A 14,163-nucleotide genomic window follows, 5' to 3' on the forward strand; every position below is an offset into this window, starting at 1 on the left:
ACAGTGCGGCGCTCCCTCAGGACTGCCCCTCCAACAGTGCGGCGCTCCCTCAGTACCGCCCCTCCGACAGTGCGGCGCTCCCTCAGTACCGCCCCTCCGACAGTGCGGCGCTCCCTCAGTACTGCCCCTCCGACAGTGCGGTGCTCCCTCAGTACTGTCCCTCTGACAGTGCAGCGCTCCCTCAGTACTGCCCCCCCAACAGTGCAGCGCTCCCTCAGTACTGCCCCTCCAACAGTGCGGCGCTCCCTCAGTACTGTCCCTCCAACAGTGCGGCACTCCCTCAGTACTGTCCCTCCGACAGTGCGGCCCTCCCTCAGTACTGACCCTCCGACAGTGCGGCGCTCCCTCAGTACTGCCCCTCCGACAGTGCGGCGCTCCCTCAGCACTGCACTGGGAGTGTCGGCCTGGAATTTTGTGCTCAAGTCTCTGGAGTGGGGCTCGAACCCACAACCTTCTGATTCCAAGGCGAGAGAGAGAGAGAGAGATACCCACTGAGCCACAGGTGACACTGAGTTGAGATTGACGATCGGCCATGATCTCATTGAATGGCGGAGCAGGCTCAAGGGGCCGAATGGCCGACTCCTGCTCCTATGTCTTATGATCAATTTCAACCCTTCACTCAGTAACATTGCTGCGAACCCAACTCATCCCCTCCGCCCAGTCGGTGACAGAGGGCCTAACTGGGAATATTTCTATCATTAAGATGCAAACTGCCTTGGAGCTTACTCAAAAACTTACATGAGCAATCTAAAGGTTTAGAGCTAAATAGATGTACCTCTGAGTGGGAGTTAACCCAATGAAAGCTGAATCTGACCCGTATAGCAATATCTATATTGAATGGTAGCAGGGGATGAGGGGCTTCAATGATGTGAAGAGACTGGAGAAGAAGGGTGACCCCGAGCTTCCGGTCGCCTGTCACTTTAATTCACCGCTCCATTCCCACTCAGACCTCACCGTCCTCGGGCTCTTGCACTGTTCCACGGAAGCTCAGTGTAAGTTTGAGGAACAGCACCTCATCTTCTGATTAGGCACTTTACAGCCTTCCGGACTCAATATCGAGTTCAACAATTTCAGATCATAACCTCGGCCCCGATTATATTTTAATATTTTTTATCCACACCTTTGGTTTGTGCCTTTTCCTTTTTCCTCTGTCCTACATGGCAGCTGTCTCTCACTCTGCCAGCGCATTTCACACTTCATCTCGAGCCATTGTTTGTTTCTTTACCTGTCCTATTACCATCTCGTCTCGCCTTGAATATCTCTTAATGTCTCTTCTTTCATCCCCTCCCCCATTTGCCAGCCCCCAAACTGCCTTTTGTTTCATTTCCTGCCTTTTCTCTCAGTCCTGACGAAGGGTTTCGACCCGAAACATTGACTCTGTTTCTCTCTCCGCGGATGTTGCCCTGGCCTGCTGAGTTTTCCCAGCGTTTTCTGTTGTTATTTCGGATTTCCAGCATCCGCAGTGTTTTGCTATCGGAGAAGCTGGGGGTTGTTCTCCTTGGAGCAGGGACGGTTAAGGGGAGATTTAATTGAGGCGTTCAAAATCATGAGGGGTTTTGATCGAGTAAATAAGGAGAAAGTGTTTCCAGTGACAGGAGGGTCGGTAACCAGAGGACACAGATTGAAGATAATTGGGAAAAGAACCAGAGGAGACATTTTTTACACAGCGAGTTGTGATCTGGAATGCGCTGCCTGAAAGGGCGGTGGAAGCAGATTCAATAGTAACTTTCAAAAGGGAATTGGATAAATATTTGAAAAGGAAAAATGTGCAAGGCTGTGGGGAAAGAGCAGGGGGGAGTGGGACTAATTGGAGAGCTCTTTCAAAGAGCCGGCACAGGCACGATGGGCCGAACGGCCTCTTCCTGTGCTGTATCCTTCTATGATTCTTTGATCATACAATGAATTAAAATATTGTTAAAAGTTCCATAATGTTACACTGTTAAAGCAATGAAACCAACTCATTTGTTTACATCTACAAGGCACAAGTCAGGAGTGTGATGGAATACTCTCCACTTGCCTGGATGAGTGCAGCTCCAACAACACTCAAGAAGCTCGACACCATCCGGGACAAAGCAGCCCACTTGATCGGCACCCCATCCACCACCTTAAACATTCACTCCCTCCACCACCGGCGCACCATGGCTGCAGTGTGGACCATCTACAAGATGCACTGCAGCAACTCGCCAAGGCTTCTTCGGCAGCACCTCCCAAACCCGCGACCTCTTCCACCTAGAAGGACGAGGGCAGCAGGCGCATGGGAACACCACCACCTCCAAGTTCCCCTCCAAGTCACACACGCCATCCTGACTTGGAAATATATCGGCCGTTCCTTCATCGTCGCTGGGTCAAAATCCTGGAACTCCCTCCCTAACAGCACTGTGGGAGCACCTTCACCACACGGACTGCAGCGGTTCAAGAGGGCGGCTCACCACCACCTTCTCAAAGGGCAACTAGGGATGGGCAATAAATGCTGGGCCTTGCCAGCGACGCACACACCCCATGAAATGAATTAAAAATATTATTGCGCTAGTGCTTCATTCAATAATATTGCATTAATACCAGCTTATTGGATCATTAGTTTTATCGTTGTAATGTTCCAGCTCATTGGCTTGATCACTTGTTTGAGCTACTGAATGACGTTCTTTAACAATTAGACAAGGGTTAAATGGCAAGGAAATGGTCGAGGGGAGGTTTTGTGACTGGAAGGTTGTTTCCAGTGGGGTTCCACAGGGCTCAGTACTCTGTCCCTTACCTTTTGTGGTATACATCAATGGTTTAGACTTAAATGTAGGGGGCAAGATTAAGAAATTTGCAGATGATAGAAAAATCGGCCGCGTGGTTGACGGTGAGGAGGAAAGCTTTAGACTGCAGGAAGATAGCGATGGACTGGTCAGGTGGGCAGAAAAGAGGCAAATGGAATTCCAATCCGGGAAAGTGCGAGGTAATGCATTCGGGGAGGGGCAACAAGGCAAGGGAATACACAATAAATGGGAGGATACTGAGAGGCGTGGAGGAACAGAGGGACCTTGGAGTGCATGTTCACAGATCCCTGAAGGTAGCAGGACAGGTCGATAAGGCATACGGGATGCTTTCCTTTATTAGCCGAGGCACAGAATATAAGAGCCAGGGAGGTTATGCTAGAACTGTATGCAACACTGGTTAGGCCACAGCTAGAATACTACGTGCAGTTCTGGTCACCACATCACAGGAAGGATGTGATTGCATCAGAGAGGGTGCAGAGGAGATTTACCGGGATGTTGCCAGGACTGGGGAATTTTAGCTACGAGGAAAGATTGGAGAGGCTGGGGTTGTTTTCTTTGGAACAGAGGAGGCTGAGGGGAGATTTAATTGAGGTGTATAAAATTATGAGGGGCCTAGATAGAGTGGATAGGAAGGACCTATTTCCCTTAGCAGAGAGGTCAATAACCAGGGGGCAGAGATTTAAAGTAATTGGGAGAAGGTTTAGAGGGGAGTTGAGAACTTGTTTCACCCAGAGGGTGGTGGGGGTCTGGAACTCACTGCCTGAAAGGGTGGGAGAGGCAGAAACCCTCACCGCATTTAAAAAGTGCTTGGATATGCCCTTGAAGTGCCGGAACCTACAGGGCTACGGAGCAAGTGCTGGAAGTTAGGGATTAGGCTGGAGAGCTCTTTGTTGGCCGGCACGGACACGATGGGCCGAATGGCCTCCTTCTGTACCGTAATTTTTCCATGATTCTTCTACGATTCTGTGAAAGATGACACAAAACTAGGGTTTGTAATCCCTGGAATTTAGAAGGTTAAGGGGTAATCTGATCGAAGTATTCAAGAAATTGAGGGGTGGAGAGAGAGAAACTATTTCCGCTGGTTGGGGAGTCTAGGACTAGGGGGGCAGAGTCTAAAAATTAGAGCCAGACCTTTCAGGAGTGAAGTTAGGAAACACTTCTACACACAAAGGGTGGGGATAGACAGATTTTTGAACGATAAGGGAGTCGAGGGTTATGGGGAGCGGGCAGGGAAGTGGAGTTGAGGCCAAGATCAGATCAGCCATGATCTCATTGAATGGCGGAGCAGGCTCGAGGGGCCGAATGGCCGACTCCTGCTCCTATGTCTTATGATCTTAGGTAGAAGTTTGGAACTCTCTTCTGCAAACGGCAATTGATGCTCGATCAATTGTTAATTTTAAATCGGAGAGTGATAGATTTTTGCTAACCTAAGGTATTAAGGGATACGGGGCAGAGGCGGGTGGATGGAGTCGGGTCGCAGATCAGGCATGATCTCATCGAATGGCAGAACAGGCTCCAGGGGCTGAGCGGCCTCCTCCTGTTCCCGTGTTCCTGATCACCACCTCTGTCTGGACTCACCCAGTGAGTTTTAATGAGTTGAGAGTCTCGCCTTCTATCACGGTCTAATCATGGATTGTGAGGCGAATGGCTCGCCGCTGCTGCCAACTCCATCTCTGGCACACGACGACTGGGAACATAACCAGAGCAGGGGGTCTGATCAACTGGGCGCCGGCGGCGGCTGGGCACGCCCGCGGACATTTGGAGAAAGTGTTCGCGATTGCAGCAGCTGCATCCACACGTGTTCAGCAAGTAAGACGGACCGCGCCACATCGTAACCCACGCCCCAAGCTCGTGGGACGGTCCTGCGCTAAAATAGTCACTGTGGTAATCTGGGAAACGCAGCAGCCAATTTGCACACAGCAAGATCCCACAAACAGCAACTTGAGAATGACCAGATCGTCTGTTTTTAGTGATGTTGGTTGAGGGATAAATATTGGCCCCAGGACACCGGGGAGAACTCCCCCTGCTCTTCTTCCAATAGTGGCCGTGGGATCTTTTACATCCACTCGAGAGAGCAGATGGTGCCTCGGTTTAACATCTCATCTGAAAGATGGCACCTCCAACATTACGGCGCTCCCTCAGTACTGCCCCTCCGACAGTGTGGCGCTCCCTCAGTACTGCCCCTCCGACAGTGCGGCGCTCCATCAGTACCGCCCCTCCGACAGTGTGGTGCTCCCTCAGTACTTCCCCTCCGACAGTGCGGCGCTCCCTCAGTACTGCCCCTCCGACAGTGTGGCGCTCCCTCAGTACTTCCCCTCCGACAGTGTGGCGCTCCCTCAGTACTTCCCCTCCGACAGTGCGGTGCTCCCTCAGTACTGCCCCCTCCGACAGTGTGGTGCTCCCTCAGTACTTCCCCTCCGACAGTGCAGCGCTCCCTCAGTACCGCCCCTCCGACAGTGCGGTACTCCCTCAGTACTGCCCCTCCGACAGTGCGGCGCTCCCTCAGTACTGCCCCTCCGACAGTGCGGCGCTCCATCAGTACCGCCCTTCCGACAGTGCAGCGCTCCCTCAGTACCGCCCCTCCGACAGTGCGGTACTCCCTCAGTACTGCCCCTCCGACAGTGCAGGGCTCCCTCAGTACTGCCCTTCCGACAGTGCAGGGCTCCCTCAGTACTGCCCCTCCGACAGTGCGGCGCTCCCTCAGTACTGCCCCTCCGACAGTGCAGGGCTACCTCAGTACTGCCCCTCCAACAGTGCGGCGCTCCCTCAGTACTGCCACTCCGACAGTGCGGCGCTCCATCAGTACCGCCCTTCCGACAGTGCGGTGCTCCCTCAGTACCGCCCCTCCGACAGTGCGGCACTCCCTCAGTACTGCCCCTCCGACAGTGCGGCGCTCCCTCGGTACTGCCCCTCCAACAGTGCGGCGCTCCGTCAGCACTGCCCCTCCGACAGTACGGCTCTCCCTTAGTACAGCCCCTCCGACAGTGCGGCACTCCCTCAGTACCGCCCCTCCGACAGTGCGGCGCTCCCTCAGTACTGCCCCTCCGACAGTGCGGTGCTCCCTCAGTACTTCCCCTCCGACAGTGCAGGGCTCCCTCAGTACTGCCCTTCCGACAGTGCAGGGCTCCATCAGTACTGCCCCTCCGACAGTGCGGCGCTCCCTCAGTACTGCCCCTCCGACAGTGCGGCGCTCCCTCAGTACTGCCCCTCCGACAGTGCGGCGCTCCATCAGTACCGCCCTTCCGACAGTGCAGCGCTCCCTCAGTACCGCCCCTCCGACAGTGCGGTACTCCCTCAGTACTGCCCCTCCGACAGTGCAGGGCTCCCTCAGTACTGCCCTTCCGACAGTGCAGGGCTCCCTCAGTACTGCCCCTCCGACAGTGCGGCGCTCCCTCAGTACTGCCCCTCCGACAGTGCAGGGCTACCTCAGTACTGCCCCTCCAACAGTGCGGCGCTCCCTCAGTACTGCCACTCCGACAGTGCGGCGCTCCATCAGTACCGCCCTTCCGACAGTGCGGTGCTCCCTCAGTACCGCCCCTCCGACAGTGCGGCACTCCCTCAGTACTGCCCCTCCGACAGTGCGGCGCTCCCTCGGTACTGCCCCTCCAACAGTGCGGCGCTCCGTCAGCACTGCCCCTCCGACAGTACGGCTCTCCCTTAGTACAGCCCCTCCGACAGTGCGGCACTCCCTCAGTACCGCCCCTCCGACAGTGCGGCGCTCCCTCAGTACTGCCCCTCCGACAGTACGCCGCTCCCTCAGTACTGGCACCAGGAGCACTGGCCTGGATGTGGTGCTGGGGGGGATCTTTGAGCCTCATGATCTTGCAAGTCTGAGCCACCTACCTCACCCAGGGATAGGAATTATTTAAGTGATTGAGTGGGGTGTGGAGGGATTTAGGCTTTCCTGGCAGATTCAGGTTGGCTAGCTTTCTGATCCATGTGTGGTGATAATCTCAAGGTGGATCTAGAGAGAGAGAGAGACTGGTGTTGTGATTGTGAAATTGCTAGCTTGTGGCTTCCTGCCCCTCCCCTCCTCTCCATTGCAGCCTGTCCTCGCTATTCTGGAACAATGCTCAGAAGGACTGGGGCTCTGCGGCTCAGACTGGAGCAGGAAGGATGTCCCGTATTGTAACGGGGAGCTAGCAGTTTGACGTAAGGTCTATATATATATTTTTTTTCCCTGTACATTGAAGGAAGGCGAGCTGGAAGCAGCGGAACAATCAACCCCTTTGCCTTTCGGAGCCTTTATTCGAGCTTTTTAAAACACAAGGTGGACCTCCTAGGCGGACTTGGCCCGTCTTGTATTGATCCTTTGCTGGTGATTGGGATTGAATTGTGAAAGCCCTATTGTGCTCCGCCTTGCTGACTTTGCAAAAATGCTATGCAAAGGGCTTGCAAAAAGCATCTGAGGGTCTCAAGGGAGAGGTCGGAGGAGGAGGTCTCTGGCAGGTTGGAGGGGGTGGAGGAGGATGAGCGACGGTGAGTTGTTGCCCGTGGAGCTGGCCCAGATCTCCGAGGAGGAGTTGCTGGCCTGGGACAAAGAGGACCTGGTGCAGAGGCTGCGGCGGGCCGAGGCGGACAAGATCTCGGCCTTGGTGCAACGGGGCAAGCTGATGAAGGAGGTCAACAAGCAGCTGCAGGGGCACCTGCTGGAGATCCGGGAGCTGAAGGTGGTCAACAGCCAGCTGCAGGAGGAGAACCAGGAGCTGCGGGACCTCTGCTGCTTCCTGGACGACGACAGGCTGAAGGTCCGGCGGCTGGCCCGGGAGTGGCAGAGCTTCGGGCGCTACGCGGCCCGAGTGATGAGGGAGGAGGTCGGCGGCTACCTCAGGAAACTGGCCGAGCTGGAGCGGCTGCAAGGGGCGCTGCTGAAGCACAACCAGCAGCTCCAGCAGCTGTGCCTGGCGCTGGACGACGATGGCGGGGGCCGCTCGGACGCCAGCCCAGCCGGCTCGTCCGAGCTCAACATCCCCTGCGGGCCCAGGGACTTGGGCGATGGCAGCTCCAGTACTGGCAGCGTGGGCAGCCCCGAGCAGATTCACCTGGTGTGTTCCCCCGAAGATTAGACTCTGGCCCCGGGGGAGATGTGAGAGACTCTGGCTCGGGGGAGATGTGAGAGACTCTGGCCTGGGGTATATGTGAGAGACTCTGGCTCGGGGGAGATGTGAGAGACTCTGGCCTGGGGTATATGTGAGAGACTCTGGCTCGGGGGAGATGTGAGAGACTCTGGCCTGGGGTATATGTGAGAGACTCTGGCTCGGGGGAGATGTGAGAGACTCTGGCCTGGGGTATATGTGAGAGACTCTGGCTTGGGGGAGATGTGAGAGACTCTGGCCTGGGGTATATGTGAGAGACTCTGGCTCGGGGGAGATGTGAGAGACTCTGGCCTGGGGTATATGTGAGAGACTCTGGCTCGGGGGAGATGTGAGAGACTCTGACTCGGGGTATATGTGAGAGACTCTGGCCTGGGGTATATGTGACATTCTGGCCCACGGTATATGTGACAGATTCTGGCCCACGGTATATGTGAGAGATTCTGGCCCACGGTATATGTGACAGATTCTGGCCCACGGTATATGTGAGAGACTCTGGCCCACGGTATATGTGACAGATTCTGGCCCACGGTATATGTGACATTCTGGCCCACGGTATATGTGACAGATTCTGGCCCACGGTATATGTGACAGATTCTGGCCCACGGTATATGTGACAGATTCTGGCCCACGGTATATGTGACAGATTCTGGCCCACGGTATATGTGACAGATTCTGGCCCACGGTATATGTGACAGATTCTGGCCCACGGTATATGTGAGAGACTCTGGCCCACGGTATATGTGACAGATTCTGGCCCACGGTATATGTGACAGATTTTGGCCCACGGTATATGTGAGAGATTCAGGCCCACGGTATATGTGACGGATTCTGGCCCACGGTATATGTGACAGATTCTGGCCCACGGTATATGTGACAGATTCTGGCCCACGGTATATGTGACAGATTCTGGCCCACGGTATATGTGACAGATTCTGGCCCACGGTATATGTGACAGATTCTGGCCCACGGTATATGTGACAGATTCTGGCCCACGGTATATGTGACAGATTCTGGCCCACGGTATATGTGAGAGACTCTGGCCCACGGTATATGTGACAGATTCTGGCCCACGGTATATGTGACAGATTCTGGCCCACGGTATATGTGACAGATTCTGGCCCACGGTATATGTGACAGATTCTGGCCCACGGTATATGTGACAGATTCTGGCCCACGGTATATGTGACAGATTCTGGGCCAGGGTATATGTGACAGATTCTGGCCCACGGTATATGTGACAGATTCTGGCCCACGGTATATGTGACAGATTCTGGCCCACGGTATATGTGACAGATTCTGGGCCAGGGTATATGTGACAGTTTACAAGCCGAATCACACACAATGTATAATAGTCTAAACACTGCACTGATCAGCGAATTATTTCGTAGTTTGAAGTTCTCGGGGGGTCACTGTGTAACAAGCACTCGCAGTCAAAGCTCGAGGGTGTGAGCGAATTCGATTTAAAGTGCGATACTGTGAAAATCTTCAACTAGCCTAGCTTTCTCGTGACCTCACTTTCTGTTGGGTGGCAGAATAGAATGGCGACACTGGTTTAAGCACACTCCTGGGGGGAGGCAAATATCGACTCGCGTGAGTCCTTGGGGTCCTGGGGCACCACTCTGTCACCAATAGACAGTTCTGGTTCTGTGAGGTGAGGGGGGGGGCGGTGGGGAGGGGGGTTTGGCGATTGAACTATCTACGGGCGAATCACCACATTTAGTGCACTGAATACCATATCTGGGAATAAGCTATCCATTGAATGGAACCCACACGAACCCATGACTGGCACAAGAGGCAATCTATTTTATTACGAGGCCCACGCTCCCAGTGCCAGTACTGAGGGAGCGCCGCACTGTCGGAGGGGCCGTCTTTCGGATGAGACGTTAAACCGAGGCCCCGTCTGCTCTCTCAGCTGGACGTAGGAGATCCCACAAGCGCTCTTGGAAGAAGAGCGGGGGGGGGGCTAGTCCTCCCCGGCATCCTGGGGCCAATATTTATCCTTCAACCAACACCTCAAGACAGACGAACCGGTCATTATCTCATTGCTGTTTGCGGGAGCTTGCTGTGCGCATGTTGGCCGCCGCGTTTCCCACATTACAACGGTAACCGCACTCCCGAAAAAGTGCTTCATTGGATTTAAGGCGCTTTGGGACGTCCTGAGGTGGTGGTGAGAGGCGATGTGGAAACGCAGGTTCTGCGGTTTTTTTTATCAGTGTGAGTGGTTGTCAAGGCGACGGTCTTACTGCGGAGCGCGGATGAAAAATAAACAGCAAAGTTCAGACGAGTTGCTTGATGTCTGAAATGAGATGGGTCATTTTATTGATAATCCTAGTGAATGTGCAGCGTCATTGCTGGGAGGAGATGAATCTAATAGCGTCGGGAGCTTTATACTGTGTAACACACTATATTGTTTAAGAAGTGGCCCTGTTCCAGCTTCAAAGGCCTTTTTCCAATAGATGTAACAGAACTGCCCGGAAGCACAGTTTGATATATTATAAAGAGTAGCTCTATGTATAATTTTTTGAATTCTCATCCTTGATTTCCAATCCCTCCGTGGTCTCGCCCCCCCCCTCCCTATCTCTGTAATCTCCTCCAGCCCCACAACCCTCCGAGATCTCGGCGCTCCTCCAATTCTGGCCTCTTGTCCATCCCCCCCACTCCCATCGCTCCACCATTGGCGGCCGTGCCTTCAGCTGCCTGGGCACTAAGCTCTGGAATTCCCTCCCCACACCTCTCCGCCTCTCTCTCCCCCTTTAAGACGCTCCTTAAAACCGACTTCTTTGACCAAGCTTTTGGTCACCTGCCCTAATATCTCCTTATGTCAGCTGTGGCTCAGTGGGTAGCACCCTCGCCTCGGAGTCAGAAGGTTGTGGGTTCAAGTCCCACTCCAGGGACTTGTGCACATACATTTAGGCTGACACTCCAGTACAGTACTGAGGGAGCGCCGCACTGTCGGAGGGGCAGTACTGAGGGAGCGCCGCACTGTCGGAGGGGCAGTACTGAGGGAGTGCCACACTGTCGGAGGGGCAGTACTGAGGGAGCGCCGCACTGTCGCAGGGGCAGTACTGAGGGAGCGCCGCACTGTCGGAGGGGCAGTACTGAGGGAGCGCCGCACTGTCGGAGGGGCCGTACTGAGGGAGCGCCGCACTGTCGCAGGGGCAGTACTGAGGGAGCGCCGCACTGTCGGAGGGGCAGTACTGAGGGAGCGCCGCACTGTCGGAGGGGCAGTACTGAGGGAGCGCCGCACTGTCGCAGGGGCAGTACTGAGGGAGCGCCGCACTGTCGGAGGGGCCGTACTGAGGGAGCGCCGCACTGTCGCAGGGGCAATACTGAAGGAGCGCCGCACTGTTGGAGGGGCGTAACTGAGGGAGCGCAGCACTGTCGGAGGGGCCGTACTGAGGGAGCGCCGCACAGTCGGAGGGGCAGTACTGAGGGAGCGCTGCACTGTCGGAGGGGCAGTACTGAGGGAGCGCCGCACTGTCGGAGGGGCAGTACTGAGGGAGCGCCTCACTGTCGGAGGGGCGGTACTGAGGGAGCCCGGCACTGTCGGAGGAGCAGTACTGAGGAAGTGCCACACTGTCGGAGGGGCAGTACTGAGGGAGCACCGCACTGGCGGAGGGGCAGTACTGAGGGAGCGCCGCACTGTCGCAGGGGCAGTACTGAGGGAGCGCCGCACTGTCGGAGGGGCAGTACTGAGGGAGCGCCGCACTGTCGGAGGGGCCGTACTGAGGGAGCGCCGCACTGTCGCAGGGGCAGTACTGAGGGAGCGCCGCACTGTCGGAGGGGCCGTACTGAGGGAGCGCCGCACTGTCGCAGGGGCAGTACTGAGGGAGCGCCGCACTGTCGCAGGGGCAATACTGAAGGAGAGCCGCACTGTCGCAGGGGCAATACTGAAGGAGCGCCGCACTGTTGCAGGGGCAGTACTGAAGGAGCGCCGCACTGTTGGAGGGGCGTAACTGAGGGAGCGCAGCACTGTCGGAGGGGCCGTACTGAGGGAGCGCCGCACTGTTGGAGGTGCCGTCTTTCTGATGAGATGTTAAACCGAGGCCTCGTCTGCCCCCTCAGGTGGACGTAAAAGATCCCATGGCACTATTTCGAAGAAGAGCAGGGGGAGTTCTCCCCGTTGTCCTGGGGCCAATATTTATCCCTCAACCAACATAACAAAAGCAGATTATCCGGTCATTATCACATTGCTGTTTGTGGGAGCTTGCTGTGCACAAATTGGCTGCTGCGTTTCCCACATTACAACAGTGACCACACTTCAAAATGTGCTTCATTGGCTGTGAAGCGCTTTGGGGCGTCCGGTGGTCGTGAAAGGCGCTGGAGAAATGGGAGTCTTTCTTTTATGTGGCTCAGTGTTAAATTTGTGTCTGATAATCGCTCCTGTGAAGCACCTTGGGGCGTTTCACTGCGTGAAAGGTGCTATATAAATGCAAGACGCTGTTGCAGAGATGTCTGTAATCTGTGGATTCCAAGGAGACGGACTCTCCAGCTACACAAAGCCCGGGATTCTCTGGACTTCCTCTGCCTCCGACTGAGCTTATTTTAGAATCCCGCTGCCTTTTCCTGTTGTTCCGATGCCGCTCTCGTTCTTTTCCTGCTTCCAGCAGCTTGAAATGCTTACATATGAAGTGATATTCCTGCTCCTTTTAGGAGAACATGAGGCACAATAGAATTGAGAAGCTGCGAAGTTACGTTTAAACCTGTATCGAACCTCGGTGAGACCGCCCCTGAAGCACTGCGCACAGTCCTGGTCTCCATATACCTTGGTTAGACCACACTTGGAGCACTGCGCACAGTCCTGGTCTCCATATACCTTGGTTAGACCACACTTGGAGCACTGTGCACAGTCCTGGTCTCCGTATACCTTGGTTAGACCACACTTGGAGCACTGTGCACAGTCCTGGTCTCCATATACCTCGGTTAGACCACACTTGGAGCACTGTGCACAGTCCTGGTCTCCATATACCTCGGTTAGACCACACTTGGAGCACTATGCACAGTCCTGGTCTCCATATACCTTGGTTAGACCACACTTGGAGCACTGTGCACAGTCCTGGTCTCCATATACCTTGGTTAGACCACACTTGGAGCACTGTGCACAGTCCTGGTCTCCATATACCTCGGTTAGACCACACTTGGAGCACTGTGCACAGTCCTGGTCTCCATATACCTTGGTTGGACCACACTTGGAGCACTGTGCACAGTCCTGGTCTCCATATACCTTGGTTAGACCACACTTGGAGCACTGTGCACAGTCCTGGTCTCCATATACCTTGGTTGGACCACACTTGGAGCACTGTGCACAGTCCTGGTCTCTATATACCTTGGTTGGACCACACTTGGAGCACTGTGCACAGTCCTGGTCTCTATATACCTTGGTTAGACCACACTTGGAGCACTGTGCACAGTCCTGGTCTCCATATACCTTGGTTGGACCACACTTGGAGCACTGTGCACAGTCCTGGTCTCCATATACCTTGGTTAGACCACACTTGGAGCACTGTGCACAGTCCTGGTCTCTATATACCTTGGTTAGACCGCCCCTGGAACACTGTGAACAGTCCTGGTCTCCATATTATAAAAAGGATAGCAAGGCACTGGAGAAGGTGCAAAAAAGATTTACAAGGATGATACCAGAAATGCGAGGTTCTACCTATCGGGGAAAGGATGAACAGGCCGGGGCTCTTTTCTCTAGAAAGGAGAAGGCTGAGGGGTGACCTGATCGAGGTCTATAAGATTATGAAAAGGTTTGATAGGGTAGACGTAGAGAAGATGTCAAGTCTCCTCAATGCCCTCTCAACCATGGTCCATCTTCATGGAACTGGTCTCTTTTGATTCCATTCTTATCTATCCCAAAAATGCCACCGCGCCTCCCCTATCAGCAAGTGTGCCTCCAGTATGGCTTAGGGCTCCATATTCAGCTGGTGCTATATTGGCCGACATCCGCAGGTGGCTCAGTGGGCAGCACTCTCACCTCTGAGGCAGAAGGTTGTGGGTTCAAGAGACTCGAGCACAAAAAATCCAGACTAACACTCCCAGTGCAGTACTGAGGGAGCGCCGCACCGTCAGAGGGGCAGTGCTGAGGGAGCGCCACACTGTGGGAGGGGCGGTACTGAGGGAGCGCCGCACTGTCGGAGGGGCAGTGCTGAGGGAGCGCCGCACCGTCAGAGGGGCAGTGCTGAGGGAGCGCCACACTGTGGGAGGGGCGGTACTGAGGGAGCGCCGCACTGTCGGAGGGGCAGTACTGAGGGAGCGCCGCACTGTCGGAGGGGCGGTACTGAGGGAGCGCCGCACTGTCGGAG

At 55.0% G+C, this 14,163-nt stretch overlaps 1 protein-coding gene across 1 annotated transcript; it reads left to right on the top strand.

Annotated features, from left to right (window-relative positions):
* The first annotated feature begins 6,773 nt into the window (after positions 1–6,773).
* ccdc85b (coiled-coil domain containing 85B) lies at positions 6,774–10,142 on the top strand. The gene has a single exon (XM_085976172.1). The coding sequence runs from the start codon at positions 7,232–7,234 to the stop codon at positions 7,826–7,828; it is 597 nt and encodes a 198-aa protein (XP_085832298.1). The 5' UTR covers positions 6,774–7,231; the 3' UTR covers positions 7,829–10,142.
* The last annotated feature ends 4,021 nt before the right edge of the window (positions 10,143–14,163 follow it).

Source organism: Somniosus microcephalus, unplaced genomic scaffold (assembly GCF_052327205.1).
Source record: "Somniosus microcephalus isolate GS21.2 unplaced genomic scaffold, FLI_Smic_1.0 unresolved_chr2, whole genome shotgun sequence".
Classification (NCBI taxonomy): Eukaryota; Metazoa; Chordata; class Chondrichthyes; order Squaliformes; family Somniosidae; genus Somniosus; species Somniosus microcephalus.

What these genes read in the sequence shown, in the direction of transcription:
- ccdc85b (XM_085976172.1), top strand. Translation starts at nt 7,232, where the DNA reads ATGAGCGACGGTGAGTTGTTGCCCGTGGAGCTGGCCCAGATCTCCGAG.